The sequence below is a fragment of the Cricetulus griseus genome (assembly GCF_003668045.3).
Source record: "Cricetulus griseus strain 17A/GY chromosome 1 unlocalized genomic scaffold, alternate assembly CriGri-PICRH-1.0 chr1_1, whole genome shotgun sequence".
Classification (NCBI taxonomy): domain Eukaryota; kingdom Metazoa; phylum Chordata; class Mammalia; order Rodentia; family Cricetidae; genus Cricetulus; species Cricetulus griseus.
Window position 1 is genome coordinate 99465671 of NW_023276807.1, and position 23964 is coordinate 99489634.

The window sequence follows — 23964 nt, forward strand, 5'->3', positions numbered from 1 at the left end:
GCATCCTTCCACGCCCCAATGCCTCTAACTCCCGCACCAGAACAGGACGCACCGAGGGGGCGAATAGCCGGGGAACAGGTTGAAGTCCTTATTCTCAGGTCATTGCAGCAACTGCCTGAAGAAATGTCCGCCGCGGAGGGCGGAGCACAGATGAGGGGGCGGGGCCAGGAGGAAGGGGCGTGACCAAAAGACGACAGGGGCGGAGCAATGACGGAGGGGCGTGGCTCAGGCAGCGAGTCGGGAGGGACTCAGTCAATGGGGCGGGGCGGGCGAGGCCTCGGGGCCCCGCCTCTCGCCGCAGGCGCGCCTGCCCCGCCTACCGGCTCCCCTCAGAGGTGGCCGCGGCCGAGCCCGGGGAGGGAGGGGAGAGCGGGTCACGACGCTGCGGGGGCGGGGATAACCCCTCACGTGGAGCAGATGAAAGGGCCGCGGCGCGACGGCCCCAGGAGCGGAGCAGAGCCTGGGATCCACAAAGCCGCCGCCGCCGCCGCCGCGATGGTGCTGTGAGGCGACCGCCCGCGCTCGGTCCTCCGCCGGCCCGCGACTATGCCCGGCCGCGCCCGCCCTCCGCGCCCTCCCCCGCAGGACCATGAGGCCACGCTCGGGCGGGCGCCCAGGGGCCCCGGGCCGCCGCCGCCGCCGCCTCCGCCGCGGCCCCGCGGTCGTCGCTTGCCGCCGCCGCGCCGCCGCTGCTTCTCGGGCTGCTGCTGGCGGCCGCGGGGCCCGGCGCGGCGCGGGCCAAGGAGACGGCGTTCGTGGAGGTGGTGCTGTTCGAGTCGAGCCCGAGCGGCGACTACACCACCCACACCACCGGCCTCACGGGCCGCTTCTCGCGGGCCGGGGCCATGCTCAGCGCCGAGGGCGAGATCGTGCAGGTAGCCGCTCGGGCCCCGTGCTCCACCGCCACAAGATGGCTCCGGGGGCTGCGCCCGCCGACCCCGCCGCGGGGTAGCGGGCGGGCGGGGGGGGCGGGGAACCCGGCGGCATCCCTTCAGGGCGGGCGGGCGGGCGGGCGGGACGCGGCCTCCGGCGCACGGCGACTGGGGCGAGCGCACGTGGGGGCTCGGCCTCGGGTGGGTGCACCGCGCCGGGGTGGGGGTGGGGACTCTGGGCTGGGCATGGGCGCTTGGGCGGCAACTCTTGAGTTGGCGGGACGTTCTTCTCGCTCAGGTGAAAGTCCCGGCAACTACCTGTTGAATGCCAACTTTGCAAGGGCGAGAGTTGAAGGATGGAGCGGCTTCTTAAAGGTTGCAGGCATTGCTTTCTATCTATGCTTGCTCTTGTTTTTGGAGAGGCCAGGTTGCCAGGGTGCACATCCTCGGGGTTTTTATTTATTTTTATTTTTTTATTCCGGTGGAATCTACCGTCAGCCTTACCTGGACACCAACTTTCTGGCAGAGCTCTGGACAGGCACCAGCAGGAATGGGAGCAGGCGGAGTTGGCTGATGAGTGGGAATTGGGGGTGCACTGTAGTGGCGGTGGAAGGCAGCGTGCCTCAGATTACAGGGGATGAGAGAGACCGCAGGCTCGCCCCTGGGTCAAGGACTAATACCGAAGAGGCCTGCAAACCTGAGCCAGGGTCGTTCACTGACAGGGTCTCCACCTTGCTCCAAATGAAAGAGGTCTGCGTTTCAAAGGAAGTTGACTATGGAGAGCTTTAAGCTGTCCCCAGTCTTTGAGGAGGGACTCTAAACTGAAGCCTCTGCGGATGGATAGCTGCATAGATTTCCCGCTTCCTTGACCATGATTTTTGTCGGCTTGTTCCAGGGCCAGCGCACTTATGGCTGTTAGCAGGCGCACCTCTAGTGGGGGTGATTTGATAACGGTTGGCTTGTCTTTTAATCTTTTGGGGCCATAAAGGCCTGTAGTTTGGATCTTCGGTGCGTTGCTCTTGGGTGAATTATGAAAAGAAAAGGGACTGTGTGGAATAGCAGCTTTGAGTGTAGACAGCATCTTCCCTTGCCTCTTCCGGGTACAGCTTCAGAGCTCTGTGTTGATAGGACACAGGCCAGTACAGCGTGGGTCCTTAAAGGTGTGTGTTCTTCCAAAGCTAGAGGAGGTCCCTATGCCTGTAATTAAAAAGCATTGTCCTGCCGCGCTCTAATTCTCATTTATAGAAAGCGAAACACATGTTTGATTTCTGTGATGTTGCCAAATGTGCTGAACTTTTTCCTTATAATGTTATTGTTACTGTCACTAACATAAAAGCTTTAGAGAGGATGCTTTGCTGAAGATTCCTGAACATTTCCATTGCAGGCTTTAAGGATAGTTTGAATCTTAAATCTTGCTTCTTGTGACTCAGTGTCTTTCCGCTGTGCCCTGGTGGCTTTAGAAATGTTTGATTTACAGCCTGAGCGGCGGCGGCGGCGGCGGCGGCGGCGTGGGGGGGGGTGCAGCTGAGGGAAAGTATGTTTTAACGTGGCACTTCACTTTTTGACAGAGACTTTTGAAGTTTCAGATTTTTATCTGCAGTGTTTAAGTTTGAGCCATTCTCCATGGTAGTTTGTCTGGCGAGCTACCCATTATGCAAAGTGCTGTGCTTTGCAATTATTCTTGGGTTCACCATTTAATGCAAAATTAGTCGTTTAAACACACCATTTGTAACTATTTTATCCTGCCCAGTAGAGAGATAATGTGTGAATTGGCAGGACTCCGTTCTCTTAAAGTTTTTGAAGTGCTTATCTAACTCTTTTGTAGTCTATTAGACTAGCACCTCCCTTCCAAATTAAGTCAACAATTGCTAAGGAAAAAAATGGCTTAAATGGTATTTAATAAGTTTACTTGTTAAGCAATCACTAATGGAGTCCTTAATTCCCTTATAACTGCAGTAATATTGATGGGCTTATCTGAGCTCTCTGAATAGTTAATACTTGGTCCACTCTATAGCTTTAGTAACTTTGTTGTGGTCATCATGTTGAACTCTGTGTCCACAGACTAGCACAGTGTGGTTTTTAGACCTGTGTTGTGTATACACAGACTTCATGCTTTTATTTGTGAATACTGCCAGACTGAAGGAACTATTGTGGCTCCTGCCTACCAGCCCTGAAATAAATTTGTAAGGAAAGTCAGTGTTTTAGGATTGCTGAGAGGGAATATAACAAGAGTGTGTGTTGTGAGAGCATAGAAGAAGTGAAGGCAGTGTTTAATTTCAGATTAATCATGTTTCCTAAGTACTCATGTAGCATTGCTTTTGTTATTTCCAGTGTGGTTCTTTAGCAATATTGTTCTTAATTGGGAAGAGGGGGAAAAATGCTGTTTGAAAGTTCCTTTTCTTTAAAAATTCTAAGATAGAAAAGTTTTGTAGTACTGATTTTTTTCTATTATTTGCCAGTGAAAGTAAGTGTGTGTGTGTGTGTGTGTGTGTGTGTGTTAGATACCTTATTATAGCCTGGCCATCTCAGGGACTTCTAGTTAGAAGTGTTCAGTCTTTTGCATGAGTTAGAATGGGGGGAAGGCTGAATGTGTGTGCTTGTGTAGGAGTGGGGTTAATAATTTAGACCTTGGGGTGAATGTATTAGGCATAAATAACTAATCCCAAGGTCATTAGTTTAGTCTGTATGAAGACAGGATTGTTTGTGTGTTTGATTTTTTTTCTATTTTGTTATCTCTGGCTATGAACATTGTGGATAGAATATTTGGGTGTGAACTTAATTGCTTTTATTATCTTGCAGCATTATAGCCTGTTTGGTTCTAATCGGATCAGTCATACAGCTAAGTGCTAGAAGAATTATACTTTAACTGTACTTCTGAAGTGTGGACCTTTAAAGAGCTTTTAGACATACTGGTACATATTTCATCTTTAAACCAATGTGTGTTGCTGTTAATGAAATTATTATCTGAAACTTTTAAACATGGCTGTGCAGCCCACATGGTTGGTGTTGCTGAATAAGGGACCTGATTAAACACTGGCTAGTGGTTTGTGGATTGGCTAAACAAACATGAAAATTTGCATTATTAGAAATGAAAGATTGTTTTAAAGTGGAAATGCCTATTTCTCCCATTGAAGTCAAATATTAAAAATATCAAGAGCTTCATTTGTAGAAGGAATTAGAATGATTAGTTCTGTACACCTTTAAAATCAGTTATTCTGGATCCCATGTTATAAATGTCTATTGGACTTGAGGCTAAGAACACGAAGAACTAAGGAAGTTCTTTTAGCTGTTACGAGTGAAAGGAGAGCTGTGTGGTGATTAGATAGTCTGGGTAACTAAAGGTATCACAGGGAATAATTGTAGGAGGCTAATTCCTCTGCCTTGTTTCCCTGTCAGTGTGTTTTTACAGTTCAGCATTTGATCAAGCACTTTCTTTTCATCTCCATTTGAAGTTAACTTAATAGGCCTGCCTCCAAAAATTGACTTGGCCTAATAGAACAATTGCATGCTGACAGCTGACTTGGATTTACACTGAAAGGGCCTGCCGACCATTTTGTCAGATGGTCCTTTATAGGTTAAAAGCAAGCATTTCATTGTTGGGGGGTGGGTTTAGTAAATTCCTATGATCTCTTCTTTGGTTTTATACCCTGAATTCTCATGGGAATTACCAGTAATTCTGACTGGGGATGGGAGTGTGGAGGAAGCAGCCTTAGCTCCATTGATGAGACTTATTTTGTGTGTGCAGGGGACTGTGCCAGGCACATTATGCTTGTTCATTTTGTCTTTCCATTCATACAGAATTAGATACTATTGTTTAGTCCGTTTTTCAGAGAAGAAATTGAGGCCAAGAGAGGCAAATTTGTTTCCTTAACATGACAGCTAGCAAATGATAAAACCTGAATTGAAACCATGGCCTGTTCTTGTTCTTGTCAAGTAACTTGTCAAGGGTTTGTAAGAATTTTGACATTTGATGCAAACCTAATTTTCCATACTTGGCTGTTGAAGGTCTTTTAGGCATGTGACCCCCCCTGAAATTATGCACATATTCTTGTGAATGGGTGTGTTCATTTTCCTGATAGCTTCCCAAGAGGAAAAGAGAAGCTCCCAACTAGTACTTGTCTTTGACTAGTACAGCACAAAGAATTGAGTGGAGGGCCTGAGAGATAGCTCAATGGATAAAGGTGCTTGATGTCAAGCCTGAGGGCCTAAATTTGATCCTTGAAACCCACATGGTAGAAGAGAATGGACTTCTGAAAATTGTCTTGTGACCTCTGCCTAGACTCTGTGGCACACATGCCCTTCCCATAAATGTTTCAAAAAAATTTCTTTTTGAGGTAATAGGTCACTCATACTGGCAGGAATTGGAGGGAAGCCTGCAGCGTTGTAAACTTCCATTGAGCATATTTATTTGATGGATATCTATCAAAACCCTGTCCTTTTTAGATAACACTGCAGTGCTGCAGTTCACTGAGATAGGCTTGTACACAGACAAGCAATGATCCTTCCCAACTGCGTTTTTTTCACAGAATTGAAACCTCATGCCCATAGGAATCTATATCTCAAACTGAATCTCTGCATCTATCTTCTGCTAGTTCTGTATCATCTTTGGGAAAGATATAAAAGTAACCAATCACTCAAGAAATTTTCTACATTTACATGAAGTGCAAGAAGAGATGGAAATAAAAGATTTGAGATAACAAAGGGTTGGACATATTTCCTTCTACCATTCTTTAGACAGTGAAGTGAAACAGCTGTTGGTGTTGGAAGGCTGCAAGAGCAGCCCCTGCCTTCTGGTGGACCTAGATCTCAGGGAGACAAGTCTATTTGTTGATCATTCCATTGTTGTTATAATACCAATTATCTTTTTATAGGGTATTTTCATTCTAGAACATGGTATCTAGTATTATAAAAGGTCTGAAGATACCTTTCTTGGTAGAACACTGGGCATTGAGAAGTCCCTTATGTGAAACAGGTGTTACAGATGGAATGGTGTTTGAAACTCTAGTGGCAGTGGAAGTAACTATGAAAATCTGTTATTCATAACCATTAACCTGTGTTATTAAGAGCCTGGCTTGTGGTGGCTTCCCAGTCTGGAGAATGTGGATTTGTAATTCACAGTCTTCATAGTCAAAAGAAACAAATGTGTGCACTGAGATAGCTCAGTAGTATAGAGCACTTGCCTAGCATGCACAAGGGCTCTGGGTTTCATCCCTAGCAATGGAAGAAAGCAAAGTACCAGATGTAATACTTTAGTACAGCAAATTTAATGCCAGGCTAGAAAGGTGGAGTGCCTTGTTTTGGGCCATGTGGTAAGGATAGGGATAGCTGTGATTAACATTTAATTCCTCCACCTCTCAGGCTTGGAGCGTCTCTGTTTACCCTGGTACAGTTGGGCAGTGTCTCATGGAATAGTAGCTTATGATTAAACTAAGGAAAGCCAGACATTCTTGAGTTATATATTGAGTATAAGTGGTTGTTTTTCTCTTGATTAATTTAAATTTTGAGTTGTGTAGTATTCTGTCAGAGCTTTTAAAAGCAGCTCAGGGAGGGCAGTGGTGGCTCATACCTTTAATCCCAACACTCAGGAGGCAGAGGCAGACTAGGTCATCCTGGCCTACAAAGTAAGTTCCTGGATAGCCAGAACTGTTACACAGAGAAACTGTCTTGGGGAACAAACAAACAAAAGTAGCTATCAGGGACTGGGGGAGATAGCTCATTGGTGCTTGCTGTATAAGCCTGAGGACCTGAATTCAGATCCCCATTGCCCAAGTGAAAAGCTAAGTAGGTAGTGTATGCTGTACTCTCAGTGCTGGAAAGGTAGAGGCAGGTGAATCCTTTTGGGTTGCTGGTCAGCCAGTCTAACTGAATCAACATTCTGTAGGTCCAGTGAGAAGTCTGTTTCAAAATATAAGGTAGAGAGCATCTGAGGAAGGTAACCAACATTGACCTTCGGTACTTGCATACACACATAACATGCACACACACCTACAAAAAGTAGCTACTAATAAAGCTGGGCACTGTGGCTGTGGCTGTGGAATATCTCTAATTCCAGATACTTAGGAGGCTAAGGCAGGGTGATCACCTGAGCCAGGAGTACCAGGCTAGCCTGTATAGTTAGTGAGACACACAAAAGACAACAACAACAATAAAAACCAAGCCAAAACAAAAAAATCTACTAATGTGTAAGGCCCTAGGCACAAGTGCTTTGTTTTGATTTATTAGACAAAGTTGATGGCAGTTTTTAGGTTAGGAAACCAGGAGCAAAGTAGTAAAGTCACCTCTAACAGTCACTAAGCAGGTCTGTAGCAAGCAGATCAGATCCAAACTGATCTTACTGATGCTGAGACATTTTTTGTTTTCCTAAGGTTGTCTCACATGTCACTCTTTTGTGATGGATAAGACTATCTGAACTGCTGTTGAAATTCAGGTATGGCTTTAAACTCAGCTATTGACTGAGAAATGAGTTTGTAATTTCAACTGAGAAAATTGTCCACCAACACTAGAAATTTCTTTCTTTCTTCTCCTGCCCCCACAATCACAGAAGGCTCATTTCAGCTTGTTTTTTTGTTTGTTTATTTGTTTGGTGTTTTTTTTTTTTGCTTGTTTTCCTAGAGCCAGGCTGCCAATTTTACAAAGACAGTGACTGGAACTATCTGTCTATCACTTGATGGCACTTGTGCTGTTTTGGGCTGTTGGCAAAGCTGGAATGGCTGAAGCAGCCTGGCCTTTAGAGGGATTTCTGGTGTGAGACACATCTCCTTCCTGTGGCTGACTTTTTAGACACATTCAGGAGTCTGTACCACTTTCTTCAGAGAGATTATGTCCCATATACATGGCGCTTTTTCTTTGCACAGGCTGCATATTCCCTGCTGGTTTAAAGACTGTAAAAACCTGAAGCTGGGTGCTGGAGAGATGGCTTAGCGGTTAAGAGCACTGGCTGCTCTTCCAGAGGACCTGGATTCAATTCCCAGAACCCGCATGATGGCTCTCAACTGTCTATAACTCCAGTTCCTCGGGATCCGACACTCTCACACAGACATACATGCAGGCAAAAACACCAAAGCATGTGAAATAAAAATAAATAAATTAAAAAAAAAAACCTGAAGCTGTGGACTGTCTCACCTCTTCCATTGGCATTCAGTGGTGCCCTGTGTCCATTCAATCCTGGATAGGGCATGGCAGGGAATATGAGGAAGGCTTTGCTTCTGTCTGCAGGCAGCCTAGTGTGGGGTCCAGACAGCAAGCAGACAGTGCTACTTTATCCTGGAACATATCCTGTCTATAGGATACTGTGAGATCACCCCCCCCAAACACACACACACACACACACACACACACACACACACACACACACACACACACGGAATTTGGCCCTGGTGCTAAGTTTGAGCTGTACAAGCCATTGTATGTCGCAGCATAGTATGTGGGTTTGTGCAGTCTCTCCTTTCCCAACTAATTTTCACCTATCTTTGAGGTTAAAGCTGATAAACCTTTTGTGGAGACGTGCCTTTGTGCCTGTCAAACAGAAAGTCGGGAGGCAGAGTGGAGGCTCTTTGTTCCACTTGTAGGCTGAACTAGATGTTTTAAAATCTTACTTTTAGCAGCTCTGTTGACTTACGATAGTGTCAGACGAATAAGGTCAGCTAGCCCTTTGTGGTTCAAAGGAGAGCCTTTTATTCTTATTATTCCTTAAGACGTGTTGTAAGAGTTGATATTAATTCCCTTCTCTGTTCAGCAGCCAGGGTGATATGGTTATTTAGAAACTGAATGTTAGAGTTGACTTGGTGAAAGTAAACTTTGATGATATTAGACGTTTGATGAGAAAATGTTGGAATGGGAACTTCTGGCCTCCTGACAGCTGCTGCATTTTGAAACTGGAAGAATAAAGATAGCTGAATTTTAAGTACATGTAAGATGCTGTAAGATCTGATTAAAGCACAATTTTTTATGAGACCGGGGAGATGACTCTGTTGGCAAAGTATTTGTCATGCAAGCATGAGGACCTAAGTTTGGATCCTCAACATCCACATAAAAAGCTGTCTGACTGTAATCCCAGTGCTGGCAAGGAGAGACAGGCAGATCCCTGGACCTCACATGCCAGCCCTAGCTAAATTGATGAAACCCTGTCTCAGAGAAAATGGAGAGTAACTGAGGAAGACACCATGTCAATGTTGACTTTTGGCCTCCATGTGCTTGCACAGATATAAGAACACATAAAAGTACATGTCACAAACACACAGAGAATACAATTTTATTATAAAATACTTGGGAAATGCAGAAAATTATGAAAAAGAAAAACTTACTATGTACATATCACTGTGTTAGCCTTTGTACTTTCCCCATGAACTGGTTGTGATTTTAAAGAAAATTGGGAAACCTAATGGTGATAACCCTTTGTCTACTTAGAGTGTTTAATTGTTGTTAAACATTCTGGAACATTTGCAGAGATCATGTCACAGGCTATTATTTTCTGTTGTTATAGGTCGGACTATCAGGGACATGTTTAGAGTGGGTAAGGTTCTCGAAGACATTGTCAGATTGCTCTGCAGAAGATTTGTTTTAGTTTATACCCCACTAGTCAACATGCATGGAGAACGTGTACATTGTGGTACATACCTTTTTTTTTTTTTTTTTTTAAGAAAGTAATATAAATAGCTGGGTGGTGCATGCCTATAATCCCAGAGGCAGGCAGATCTCAGTGAGTTCCAGGCCAATCTGGTCTACAAATTGAGTTCCAGGACAGCCAGGACTGTTAACACAGAGAAACCCTGTCTCAAAAAAAAAAAAAAAAAAAAAAAGTAAGTAGTATAAATAAACCAGAACTTGGCAAAGTGGAAATCTGTATATTCCTGCCATTTCCTAAATAGCAAATACTGATTCTTTCTCTGTTCTGAGTTCTGAGTGATAGTTAATTCTGCATAGATATGTGCTATTGGTAGTATTTTAGTGCTTTCCCTGTGAGCTGGATTCTGGAGCAGCAGGTAGTGCCCCTTGCCTGGGTAGGGGCAGGGTGGTCCACTCCAAGTTGGCTGAGCTTGACCGTCTAGAGACTTGAGAGAATGCCATATGATGTGACAGCTTGGTGCTGGGGGTGGTAGTGGTATCATTGCCTTGGATGTTTTCTAGTAGTCCTGTTTATCACTGAGTAGCTCTCTGCTTATGAACAGCCTGGGTTTAAGGAAGACCAAACTAATCTGACCTCGAATTCTAAGTGACATGACCAGTTATTGTTGAGCCTATAGAGTCAAGCATTGGACAGACTCTTGGGTGCATCTGCAAAGCATATCTGTCTGCTGAAAGCTTCTAGAAAGGTGATTTCTTTTAAATGTCCACAAATTGTACATGTAGATCAGCTCTTAGTGAGAAATGGAAACTTGTGGCAACACTAGGTCACAGTCCCAGAGTAGAGGAACACTCTAACCTATGAGTCCCTATGGTGTTGCCCAGCCTGTGATGGGCTTTGCAATCTTTTCTATCTCTGAAAGTTCTTAAGTTGAACTCTAAAGGTATGCTTCCTCAAACATCCTGTGTGTTAGATGTCCATCACTGGACCCCAAGAACCTCACACTATGTTCTTGGAGAAGGCCACACTGGCTCTAATGTTACTTAAGTTTTCTTTTTTATTCAGACCACTTCCTATCACCCCATCATAATGCTCGTATTATAGATATTGCTCCACCAGTCACAGCTGCTTCTTTGGGTGGGCTTTCTTTTCTTTTCTCTCCATCCTCTTTCTCTTTTTTTTCCTTTGAGACAGTTTTATGTGACCCAGGCTAGTCTTTCACTGGGACTTGCTGTGTAGCAGAGGGTGACTTTGAATTCCTGATCTTGCCTCTTCCCAAGTGCTGGGATTATAGGATGCCCACCATTTGTTTTGGATTATCTTTCTTCCTCTCCCTATCTCTTCTACCTTTCCTTTCTTCCCTTCCCCCTTTTCTTTCCTTCTAGTACTGGGAACTGAACTTAAGACCTTAGATCTACCATTAACCTCAGTTCTCAGCCCTAAGCTAAATTCTCAGCCTACTTTTGGGGTTCTGTGAGGCCAAGGTCTTGGGGTCATTTGGCCCTTGTGTTTGTAGGAATCTTCTCCCCCATCCTCTGCTAAAGTTTAAAAAAAATATTTTTATGGCTCTAGTGCACTTTGACTTGTATTGTCTTTCTTTTTCTTCTCCTCTGGGAGTGAATTCTGCTCCAGAAGGCATTCTACCATTTAGAGGGTCTTGGTTGCCAAAGCTTGACACAAAATACTTTTTTTTGTACTAAGGTGTATTTTTCTCTAAATGCATTTGACATTGTGTATTTAACAGCTTTTAGAACGCCCTACCACCCCCCCACCCACCCCACCCCACCCCCGTTTTGAACTATCACTGGGTACCCAGAAACTTGGCATCTTTTCACAAAGTACCTCAGTCTTGAAGTAGATGGTGAGCAGATAGCTGGTGGCTTGTAAAGAATGTTACAAGCTTGATTAACAAAATTTGCAAAGTGTAAATCAAGTTAGTTAGGGATCAAGTCACTGCAGAAGGTGTCCTCAAGATGATGTTTGGTCTGCCCTGCCTCTTACTGGCTTTACTTTCCCTTCTTTTAAAGATAGTACTTTTATTACTTTAACTATGTGTACTTATTCTTGTGAGAGTATGTGTGCAGATGCCTGTGGAGGCTGGATGTGAGGCAAATGTCCTGGAGCTAGTAAGCTGCCTGAGATGGGTGCTGGGCACTGAATGAGGGTCCTCTTCAAGGGCAGTGCATCTCTGAACTGCTGAGCCGTCTCTCCTTACTTCTTGCTCTGTGATGTCTACATCTTCTCCCACTCTTACTTTCCCTATCCCATCACATTTATCTTACTGCAGTCACTGCTGATCATATTAGTCCTTGGTCAGAATCTTTGATTGTTCCCTGAAAGATGGATCCTGGGCTTTTTCCACCTGTGCTTTCCTTTCCATTGCCTTCTTGCTGAAAACATTTCTGTGTGTCAGCATTCTTGCTCCTTATCTTGCATTCAATTCTGTTTACCCTCTTCCAACTTCATGTGAACCAGAACTTTTAGTCCTTCCCATCAAGTGCTTTCTAGCTCTACCAGCATGGCCTTTGAACCAGAATATTCTATCCCTCTAGTGTGTTGTATATATAACTTTAAGATAATTACTGAACTAAAGCCGGGCAGTGGTGGCGCATGCCTTTAATCCTAGCACTCGGGAGGCAGAGGCAGGCGGATCTCTGTGAGTCAAGACCACCCTGGTCTACAAGAGCTAGTTCCAGGACAGCCTTCAAAGCCACAGAGAAACCCTGTCTCAAAAAATCCCCCCCCCAAAAAAAAAAAAGATAATTACTGAACTGAAATGCTTCTAGATCTGTAACATAGAGGGTGTGTTAGTGTAGGAAAAGACAACCTGTGAATTGTCTCTGATTGTAGGAACTATTCACGAGCACTTTTTATACATGGGCATGTCCCAGGTTCTTCCAAATAGTTGGGATAGACCAGACTCTGAAAATAATTTCACCTTATTGGGCATGGTGGCATACTGTGATCCTAGCCATGAAGGAAGTTGAAGGAAAGGATCATTAGTTAAGGGTAACCTCTGTCAAAACCAGCCAACCAACAAACAAAAAACAACCCATCATCATCCAGCTAAATAAAACTCCCACCTTTGATACCTTCTTTCTCCTCCCAGCCTGGAATATGACTGTCTGGAGCATGTTGGAGAAGCAAGCATCTCAGCTTGACTGTATACTTTAAGGCTGTGTTTTATTTAAATTTGTATGATATTTTAGTGTCACTTACTAAACTTAAAAACAAGACCTGGTATTTTGGGGAAACTGCTCCTGAATGACTCGTAGTAGCTATATGTAAGTCTTTTTTTTTTTTTAATTTTTTATTTTATGTGCATTGGTGTTTTTCCATGGGTGTCAGGTCCCCTGGAACTGGAATTACAGACAGTTGTGAGCTGCCCTGTGGGTCCTGGGAATTGAATCCAGGTCCTCTGGAAGAGCAGTCACTCCAGCCCCATATGTGTAAGTCTTAAGTGTGTGCTGGATGTTGCTTCAAACATTTTTGCCCCTTTGGAAGCTCTGTCATGGGCCTTGATCAAAGGACAATAGTAGTGTTTCTAAGGAGATCTGTAGACTATGCATGAGTTTTAGATCTCCATTTAATTGTTTTTACTCAATGGGGCCTCTGTAATATTCAGAAAATTATGAAATTATTGCCTAATTCTGTTTGTTGGTATGCTGAGGTTTTCTTTTATATTTTTCTTGCTCTTTTGTGTGGAATAGTGTGGATTGCATAGACATCAGTATCTTCAGGAATATTCGAGGAGCACTCTAGTGTGTGCTGTGTTTTACATGTGTTAGAGGATTTTATGGCTGCGTTCTGTGGCATATATTCTCCATATATGTTCTAGTGCCCATCAGTAAATGCCACCTTTGTTCTAGTTATTAAACGAAAACAGATAATACAAGATTTTTAAGTTTTGGTGTTACTAGGCTTAAATGTCTAGGATACATGTGTACTGGTTTGTGGTATTGAATGCATTGTGGATGATTTCAGTTTAGAGAGGCAGTGGTAATTTTTGTTTCCTGATTCTTATGTTTAAATTTGCAGTCTCAACATTGCATCACCATAGGTTTTCACATTTAATGAATATTTATGTTGAGCTGTATTCTATACGAATGAGTTTTTTTTTTTTTAACTTGATTATAGCTTGTTATATACTGTGGCCAGGAGTGCCCTACAGACAACAGAGTTGGCACATGTCTCAGCATGCCAAACCCCAGCGGATGTGGTTAGGGACCATGGTGACTGGCCTTAGTTGCCATGCCAACCTTGTTTTCTGGAAAGGGGAAACTCTAAAACAGTTCATAATGTGGAGGCAGAATAGTTTTGGATATTTCAAGTAAAGTGATTCCTTTTAAAAAGATGTAGAAAGCTCCAGAGCTTAATTCAACTATTATTACTGATTTTTTATAGGTTTGAATGTTTTGCCTATATGTCTGTGTACCTTTTGCCCTAGGGGGTCAGAAGAGAATGTCAGATCTCCTGGAATTGGAGTTACAGGTGGTTGTGATCCTCCATGTAAGTGCTGGGAATTGAACACAGGTCCTCTGGAAGAGCAGCCAGTGCTCTGAACTGCTGAGCTGTCATTCCAGGCCTGAAAAGCCCTGGAACTCTTTTTGCATACTTGACAGCATTAAATTAATTTTCTTTTGCAAACTTGTTTTAATTGTCTTTTTGCAAATCTGGGAATGATCTATATTGACTTTCTGATTAATGTATGTCTTTACCTGTTGGGGTAAATGCAGATGATATTATGAATACCCTCTTTTTACCTCCCACAACGTCTTTGTCTTCTGGTACCACTAGCCTAGTGATGATTGATTGGGGAGAGAGATAATACAACAGGAGAAAGCATAGACAATCTCTACCACCCTCGGCTCCTTATTCTCCCTTTACCTCCTGCCCTAGAGGGTTTTCCTGTTGTCTCTTCTTGTGTATCAGCAATCACCATGGCTGTAGTTGGATCTCACTCTGGCCTGACCTGGCCTGGAATTCACTACGTAACCTAGGCTAGCTTTGCATGTTGATCCTCCTGCGTTAGCCTGCCTAGTAGCTGGGACTGCAGACCTCGCCTAACAGGCCTGTCTATACATATGGGGTCTTATGTTTTCCTGCCCTCAGCTGTTGGAAGGGAAAGATAGGATTAGGGATAAAATGCAATGCAGATGGTGTCCTGCATAGCACTTCATGTCAGATAGGGAATTGATCAGGCCTAGGAAGCTAGATAGAATCCAAGAGTGCAGGAAGGTATGAGGTTTGCTAGTGCCAGTCGTAGCACCTCTCTACAAGAGGCCTGACAGCCAGTGGAGGTTGCACCCTGTCAAGATTCAACAGTCTAGGCAGTTTGGTGTGTAGAGGTCTTGGTCCTCAAGTCTTATCTCTGCTTGGATTGGCCACATATAATCTTTGCTTGCTGTAACAGAGTCTACTCTGACACTCTTCATTAGGATGAAACACCCTTCCCATAGGGCCGCTGCAGATTACAAGAAGCTATTCTGGGTTTAGGATGAGGCTAGATGTTCATAACATCCTTAGAGTTGTGCAGTGCTCAAGCTGGGCACCCTTGGGATGCCCCCTCCCTGTGGCTGATGTCATACCTGTCTGTGAGTTGTTGTCACTTCTGCAACACTCCCTCTTTGCAGTCAGGTTTGTTCCTTCTGTTTTTTGAAGTTCTTCCTAGAAAACCAGAGAACCATGTATGTAATGTGAAGAAACTGACAACTAGGGGGTATCAGATTTAGTACATAGAATTTTGGCATCTGCTTTGTCTGCTTTTGTTTGTTTGTTTGTTTGTTTTGGTTTTTCGAGACAGGGTTTCTCTGTGGCTTTGGAGGCTGTCCTGGAACTACCTCTTGTAGACCAGGCTGGTCTCAAACTCACAGAGATCCGCCTGCCTCTGACTCCCGAGTGCTGGGATTAAAGGCGTGCGCCACCACTGCCCGGCCTTTGTCTGCTTCTTGAAACATTTTGTGCCACCTTTTTGAACATGAGCTGACTAGTGCATAGGATCCTCAGAATTTGGGAACATATTTTATATTTTGTTTTTTGAGACAGGATCTCACTGTGTAGCTCTGACTTTCCTGGAACTCACAGAGGTCTACCTGCCTCTGCCTCCTGAGTGCTGGGATTAAAGGCCTGAGCTACCATGTCCATCTGAAAATATATTTTCTTTTTAAAAAATATATATTCTTAATAATTCACTTGCAAGTTAACTTTTGGACCACAATCTGGTTTGTATATAAATTCTCTTTAGTTCTTGGTAACTATACTAGTTAGTTAGCCAGCTGTATCTGAGGACTTAGAAGGACACTTACTTCATCAGCACTAGTATAACTGTTGGACCAGTGTTTGCTAGGTTCCTCATAACATGTTGTGGAGTGTTGCAGTTCTGTTTCTTTTGATAGAGAGAGGTTGCTCAATGCCTTTTCTGGGACCAGACTAACTGGGTCTGTGTTCTTACACTGCCTGTTACTACTGTGATATTCCTAGACTTTTTTCCTGCAGAGTCTGTTTCTATTTACCACCTGCACATAGGGGTATAACAGGCTTAAAGAGACAGTTCCACCCTGTTCTAGCTTGGTGAGTCAATGAGTTTGATCAGAGCTACTTAGCATGAGTTCCAGGAGCATGAGCGACTTACAGGCAGCTACACCACCAAGGAAGAATGTTTCTGTTAGCTTGTTGGTTTGGGGTATGAGTGTGTGCTGGAGTTTTAAACTGCCTGTATATTCTTGGGGAGGAATGGGCCCATGGCCTGTCCCTTATGAGCCTTTCAAGCCTTACAGCTCTTCCTAATGAGGGATGCTGGTGGCCCAACCTTGTGAAGAACTCATATGATAATCACAGCTGCTTTGATACCAAGACGCCCAAAGGAACAGAGTCCCACAGCATGTAGAAGCTGGGCTTTGCATCTCTGGAACTCAGCTTCGTCATTCTTTCAAGATTTATCTCAAGGAAGACCTGAGTTACTGACAGTAACTCAGTAGTGGATGTTGGGTCAGGGTAAGTAAGGATGAAAATACCAGACATAGTTCTGAGACATTCTCCACATGTACTTTATCTTTGTGTTGTGGTTCCCAGTGGTTGATCATTTTTACTCTAAAGCCCAAATGATAGCATTGACTGAGGAGTGACCAGATTTGGGGAATCTTTTTGTTGTTTTTTTTTTTTTTTAATATTTTATTCAGTACTAGGGCCTTACACATTATTTTTTTTTTTTCTCCCAAGACAGAGTTTCTCTATGTAACAGCTCTGGCTGTCCTGGAACTATCTCTGTAGACCAGGCTGGCCTTGAACTCACAGAGCTCCACCTGCCTCTGCCTCCTGAGTACTGGGATTAAAGGCGTGCGCCACCACTGCCCAACTGGCCTTGCACATTCTAGGCAACTACTCTATTGTTGAACTATACTGTATTTTCCAGTCCTTTCCCCAGTTTTTTTTTGTGATAAGATCGTGATAAGTTGCTGAGGCTGGTTTTTAACTTGGAATCCTCTTCTAGCCTCTTGAGTTGCTGAGAGGACAGGTTTGTACCACCAGACTTTCTTTCTTTCTTTCTTTCTTTCTTTCTTTCTTTCTTTCTTTCTTTCTTTCTTTCTTTCCTTCCTTCCTTCCTTCCTTCCGTCCGTCCGTCCGTCCGTCCTTCCTTCCTTTCTTTCCTTCTTTCCTTCTTTTCCTCCCTCCCTCCCGCCCTCCCTTCCTCCTCTCTCTCTCTCTCTCTCTCTCTCTCTCTCTCTCTCTCTCTCTCTTTTAAAGTAACAACAGAACCCATGCTCAGAACCATTCTACTTGTACCTCTGCCCATTGTTCTCTAGTGTAGAGGCTGTGGCTTCCCTACAGTGGTTTTGGAGTCTGCTGTAGGACCCCTAGGATCTTGTAGCTCTGTGTCTTGGAAGGGGCTTTGCCTTAGTATTGCTAAGTCAGCCCTGCTCTGTCCAGTCAGACATTGGTCAGGTGTCCAGTTCTGTTGCTTGTGAATGAACACATACATATATACCACGTATACACAAACACATGAATTCACACTCACTCTCATGCATACACATGCACATACACCCTCCTCATGCAAATACTCTCTTGGCACACATGTACAGGACAGGAAGTGTGATGCATCCTGTGTGCTTGTAGGTCTCCTTGTCTGTTTTTCCTGAGTCCTATGGTCTGCATTTGGTCAAGGCTGCTCTGAAGGAAAGCCAGGCAGGTTGATTCTGTTCTTAAGAGCATGGGGAGAGCGGTGGTATATTGATTGAGTGATTGAGTCCACACTGTGAGCCTAATTATGTGGCAGGCACAAATGACTTCAGCACTTGGTTTAATCCAGAATGAGACTTGCCAAAGCAAATACTGTATTAATCTTAACCCCTCAAATTAGACATTGGTTTTTTCTAAAAATGGGAATGATTGGAGTTCATTATTGGCTTTTAAAATCTATCCTCCTCTGTCCCTCCATTCCACCTCAAAGGCTAGACAGTGCATTCCTGTCCTTGAATGGAGAAGGTGCTTTTCATTACTGGCTACCTCCTTTCACATTCTTGAAACTAGGTGAGTAGAAAGATGCCCCTTGAAGGGTGTGTGTATTTTTAAGACAGGGTCTCTTGTAGCTCATTCTGGCCTTAAACTATTGATTCATGTGCCTCCACTCCCAAGTGCTAGCATTAGAGATATGCTTCATTGTACTTTACTCATTCTTTCCAGGCCAAAGGAAGGGTTTGCTATTAGGTTGGAGCTTTACTGACTGGGAACTTGTCTTTTTTTTTCTTGGGATTCAATTGAGGCTGTGTGCAAGGAAAACTGTTGGGTGACTTCTGTTAGTGACCTTGAATATGTCTAGGAGAATCAGTTATAATTTTGTGTGTTGTTTGTCTGCGTGAATGAGTGATGTCAACAGGGCTTCCTACCTGACAACCCAAATCTGTCCATAATATGTTGGGCTAAGGGAAATTCACAGGGTACATACCTGGGATTAAAGGGTGAGTTTGTTCCTATCTATACTAGAAAAAAATTGACACTAAACAAGCATGCAGCCACAGCTTACCTCACCTCAGAAAACAGTTCTTGATTACCCTCCTCCTGTAGCTTCCCAGGTAGCCTCTGTCTGCCCTGTCTGAGCTGACCTGTGGAGAGTTATCAGCTTTGAAGTCCTAAGGTGCCATTTTAATACTTTCTTTACAGTGCAGGTTTCAAGAGCAATTTAACTAGATTCTGGAGGGAGCTTACTTTACAGCATTCTTAAGAGCTCCAACAATCTTGAAAGAGTTAAACTCTAATTAGCTCATTCCTAAGGTATTTAATGCCCTTATTAAAACTCAACTGCTTGTTCACTTTTTTCTTTAGTGAATCAGATTTCTTGAGGAGCTGAGCCCTCACTCCTCAGATCACAGGCTCACATGTTGAAGCTGGCAGTGCTAGAGGCTAGTTCCTATCTGTGTGACAGCATTTTTAATTTAACAGGACCGCCTTTGATGTTCCCAAATATTTATAGGCAGCTTTAGATCATTTCAGTATGTGCTTTCCTTTTCTCTTCTGCCTCTCGATCTTTTTTTAAAAAATTGGAGCAAAGTTCTTCCTCACGCAGCAGCTTTCTTTTTATCCTGCTGGTTTATTTTTGCTTCCTTTGCAGCCTTGATGAAGACTCTGGCTGTATCCACACACGAGAGGCCAACTCTTCTTCTTGCCTCTTCAGTAAGGCCCTCTCTCTGTATCATACTGTCTACATGAGATTGATTGAGACACTTTAGTTTGTGCCTTGACTTTTTTGTTTGTCCCTTGACCTTCTAAATGCAGAGTTCTTTTTGGATTTGACTTGGGATCCATTTTCTGGCAACCTGGAAGCATTCAAACTGATGTGGAGCCTCAAGCAGTGTGTGTGAAAGATGACCAATAACCATGTCTTGCTCTGCCTGCCTGGGATGTCTGGACCTCCAGAAGTTGTGACTTGTAACGGCCCCTTGGAGATAATGCTCTCTTAATTGTAGGTTTGCTTCACGTGGCTGTACTAGACTTATCTAAAATACTAGAGAATCAAAGACTTAAGTCTCAGGAATGGGATAAACAAGGCTATAGTGTAGAGACTTGTTAAGCCACAAAAAGAAAAAAGAAAAGAAAGAAAGAAAGAAAAAAAAAAAAGAAACTTTGTACCAAGGAAAACATGTGGCAGAGAGAGAGAGAGGACAGTAGCCTGTCAGCTTGGGCTCAGGTAAACATTCTGCTTGTGAAACAATCCAAGTTTTTGAACTCTTGGCCTTCTGTTACTTACCTGGCTTAGACAGGCAGAAACCAGGAACTTCATGACTTTCCTCCAGCACCACCTGCTCTGCCTGCTACTACATAGCTTTGTGGGACTGAAGGTCAAATAGGTGGTTGATGAAATGTTTGAATGAATGGATGCTCTGTTAGACACTGTTCTTGGGCTTTACACTGTGCCACCAGATCCTCAGGAGGATTCTGAGTGATGAGATTTCCTCCCTGTGTTTTTGGATGAGGATACCAAAGGACAGTGAGATTTAACACAGCTGGTGACTAGAGAAGCTAGCTGGAACTCAAGACTGTTTGTAGCCTTACTGCATGGTAGTTCTGGGTAGGTGTATACTGCAGTGGGCTGCTAGGCTTTTACAGGTTTTAAAGGGAGGGTATACTCTCGAGGCTAAAATCTCCTGTGCATTATGTTCAGTTCAGTTCAAAGTTGACAGGTTTTTGCCATGTAAGAGCCACAGTGGCATCAGAGAGGTATGTGTCAGCTTTGCCACTGCCAGTGGTATGACCATTATGACCTTGGCCAAATCAACCTCTGTGAACTGTTTTCTCATCAGTGGCATAGGTCATTTAGCAGCTAACACTAAAGAATTATAAAGGTAAAATGAAATAATACATTGGTGACATCGTGCTACCAAATTGTCATTGTTTGAAGGAGTTTATAGTCTTTTGGTGGGGGGGAGTATAGGTAAATCGGTATCAGAAAACACCATGGCAGCTATAGCTGGGAGGCTTTACAGCAGGGCCCAGGCAGGACAGAGCCACTGGTAAAGAGTTACATTCTCTTTAAGCAGATGCTTTTAAGTGCCTCCTTGAAGCCAGATGATGCTAGGTGGCACTATCCTGTCAAGCTGATTGTGTATCCCATCCTTCCTAGCTCCCCACCCCCATTTCCCCTCTTAGGAGAATTTGAATTAAAATGTTAATTGCTTTGAAGAAGAATTTCCTGCAAAGTAAAACCCCAAGGTGCCAAATAGCACAGACACACTCCAGTTAATATCCAGTTTATCTTTTATGGCCCTGTGCTATCCTTTAATTATTAAATCTTATCTAATTTCCCTTAAATTTTCTGGTCTCTTCTATATAAGAACCTTACAGTACTTGAGAACGTATTTGAAACTAGCCAAGGGAGCAGGTGGTGACGTTTGGTTCCCCACAGTGCCCAGATGGTGTCCGTGCTTTCTCATGGTCTGGCTCCATGGGGATTTGTTGATAAGATTTTGCTTTGATTTGGTTTTCTCCCCAGCATCATGTTCAGATTCAATTACGGCCTGTGGCTGTTTTCCTCTGCAAGGTTCCACGGTTTCAGTCATCGACAATGCTGAAACATAGGCCCTGTGCTATGTTTCCTTGACCCTTTTGCACACACTAAGGGATGGCTGCACAATAGAATTGTGTACTCTGCCCATGGTGCTTGGTCCAGAGTAGATGTCAGTGTGAATTCACTTGTTCAGTTGATTGATAGCATATTTAATCTAGACCAGAAGACATAAGGAAAGCAATTGCTATTATTTCTGTAAGCTTCTCCTGAAAACAGACTTAAGGTCATTTCTACAACTTTCCTGTCTAGTTGGAAAGCTAGAAAACAACTCTGAAATAGTATTGTCTACTATGCAAGTCTATTGGAGGGGATATGTGGCCATTACTAGCTAGCAACATTTGAGTAAAAAGAGGACCAAGAAGGTTGACTTAGTACCACTGGGGCTCATGTGTGGTGATGCTTGCATTCCTTCCTTCCTTCCTTCCTTCCTTCCTTCCTTCCTTCCTTCCTTCCTTCCTTATTTCCTTCCTTCCTTCCTTATTTCCTTCCTTCCTTCCTTCCTGTTTTGTTTTTTTGAGACAGGGTTTCTCTGTGTATCCCTGGCTGTCCTGGAATTCACTTTGTAAACCAGACTGGCCTCGAACTCACAGAGATCCTCCTGCTTCTGCATCTCAAGTGCTGGGATTAAAGTTAAAGGTATGGGCCACTACCACTCTTTGTTTTTTTTTTTAAGATTTATTTTTATTATTTTAAATTCTGTGTATGTTTCTGTATGTGCACATGAATGCAGATGACCATGTAAGAGCCACAGTGGTATCAGAGAGGTATGTGTCAGCTTTGCCACTGCCAGTGGTTATGACCATTATGACCTTGGCCAAGTCATTCAACCTCTATGAACTGTTTTCTCATCAGTGGCGTAGGTCATTTAGCATCTACCTCTAAAGAATTATAAAGGTTAAATGAAATAATACATTGGTGACATCGTGCTACCAAATTGTCATTGTTTGAAGGCGTTTATAGTCCTGGAGCTAGAGTTAGAGGAATTTGTGATCCACCTGACATGGGTGCTGGGAATCAAACTCAGGTCCTGGAAAAGGAGTACACAGGAGGCCAACTCTGAGCGATCTCTCTAGCCCCTGAGGTTTGCAATTCCATTGATACTTACAGAGCATCAATTTGCCCTATGTCATGAAGTACTCCTGTCCCTGAGTGCCCCTTCCCCCACTGTCAAAAGCTGGAACAGAAGCAAAATCATTTCTGCATTAACCCTTCTTCATGCTTAGCTGGATTGTTGGCTGTTCAATCAGCTGGGTGCAGTTTGTGTTTCCTGGAGAAAGGAAGGGCCTGCACTGGTAGTAGTACAATGATAGGGCTTGTTTTCCATTTAGGTTTTAGAACTTGGTGATTAGATTTGTCTCTGTGGGAGCAAATTTGAAGCTCATGGTATAGTACAGATCACTGATCCTCAGTCAAAGGCCTAGTGTCATAGTTGGTGTTTTGCTAAAGACTGTCCTGCTCTTAACTATTGTCTGGGGAAAATTGTTGTTTGGGAACAGGCAACAACTGTAGCCAACAGCTTTGAAGGACCCTTCCTAAAGATTTAGTGTATCAGTCCCACTCTTCATGTATTTTCCATTTAGATCCTTTAGATCAGAGAGAGAGAGAGAGAGAGAGAGAGAGAGGAGAGAGAGAGAGAGAGAGAGAGAGAGAGAGAGGGGTATGTCCCCTCAAACCAAAACTCTACCTAGCAGGAATAGAACAATTATGCAAGTCAGATCTGTATGCTTGAATTCTTAGGGATGCAGTTCTCACAGGAAAAGACAGCACCTTTGCTGAAGCCTCTTTCTTAGAGAGGGTTCATGGATGTAGAGTTTGTGATTTTTCTGGATAGTGCTCATGGAATCATGGTTACCCTCTCTTGGATATCTGCTGGGTTAGGTTTATTGACCGTTGGAAAAGACGAGATATAAATCTCAGATGGTGGCCTTGATACTTAAGCAGGCTGAGTACTACCTCCCTGAGGCCAAAGATTTGTCTCAAAATCAGAGAGTGGTCCTGGGCTATGCCCCATTTTGTGAAGACCTGTTCATGGATTTGCCCCCATGTTTCACTTCCTTTGCTGAGACCTAGGCTAGGTTAGCACTCAATAGGGGCTTATTTTTGCTGTGTAGGTAAGAGTTACCTGGCATGAATATGTTCAGGGCAACATCAGGAGAAAGGAAAGACTGTGTGAGGTATGACCAGAATCATGACACTGAAATGAGACCCAAGGAAGTCAGCTCTCATCTCCTGATCCTTAGTCTTTATATCTGTAGACTGGCAGACATGTGGACTAGGGACATGTGGCCTGGAGTCAGAATTCCGGGAGTAGGAGATCTGTAGCTGGATTTCAGCTAGGTGGGAGAGCACCTACCTGAGGGGAGAGGAGGGCACATAGCTTAGAAGGTAGGGATGGCTTTGAGTACAACCAGGCAGAGGTGTTTGTGTTGTAGAGACCAGTGGGCCCCTCAGGCAGAAAACAGATGGCATCTGTGTGCAGTACTAGAGTTTTGATGACATGACATCTCTCCTGCCCCGTGTTGTAAAGCAACATGGTTATCAGGGGCTGGTCCAGCTGTTACTGCTATGAAGAAAATAGTTTGGAATGTCAGGGAGTGATATTCTTATGACAGCGTTGAATTCACTTTATTAAAGATAAATATGCCAGCTTTGACTTTTAATGTTATTAGTAACAAATTGCTCTCTACTTGTTCATAACACCTTGGGAGAAAATTGTTGTTGTGGCATTTGACCATGTTTCAACTTATTTTCTAAGGTTTTTAAAACTAGATCAGGAATGTGTGGACACTTTTGGAGACCAGTCCATCAGATGCCTTTTAAACTCTGTCCCACGCCCTTCAGTCTGGAGATGTCTGTGAACAGGCCTGGGTTTTAGCAGGGAGCTTGTAAGTACTTCTCATTCCCAGCCTTAGGATTAGGCAACAGAGTGATAGGTTGGTTTGAACTTTTTTCTGGTTATTGATGGGCCT

General features: G+C 43.8%; 1 protein-coding gene across 1 annotated transcript in view; it reads left to right on the top strand.

Annotated features, from left to right (window-relative positions):
- The first annotated feature begins 358 nt into the window (after positions 1-358).
- Positions 359-23964, top strand: part of LOC100772745 (E3 ubiquitin-protein ligase ZNRF3) — a 236684-nt gene continuing 213078 nt past the window's right edge. The window contains 2 exon segments of the mRNA XM_027387369.2: positions 359-684; positions 686-875. Of these exon segments, the coding sequence (XP_027243170.1) occupies positions 590-684; positions 686-875 (285 nt within the window). The 5' untranslated portion in view covers positions 359-589.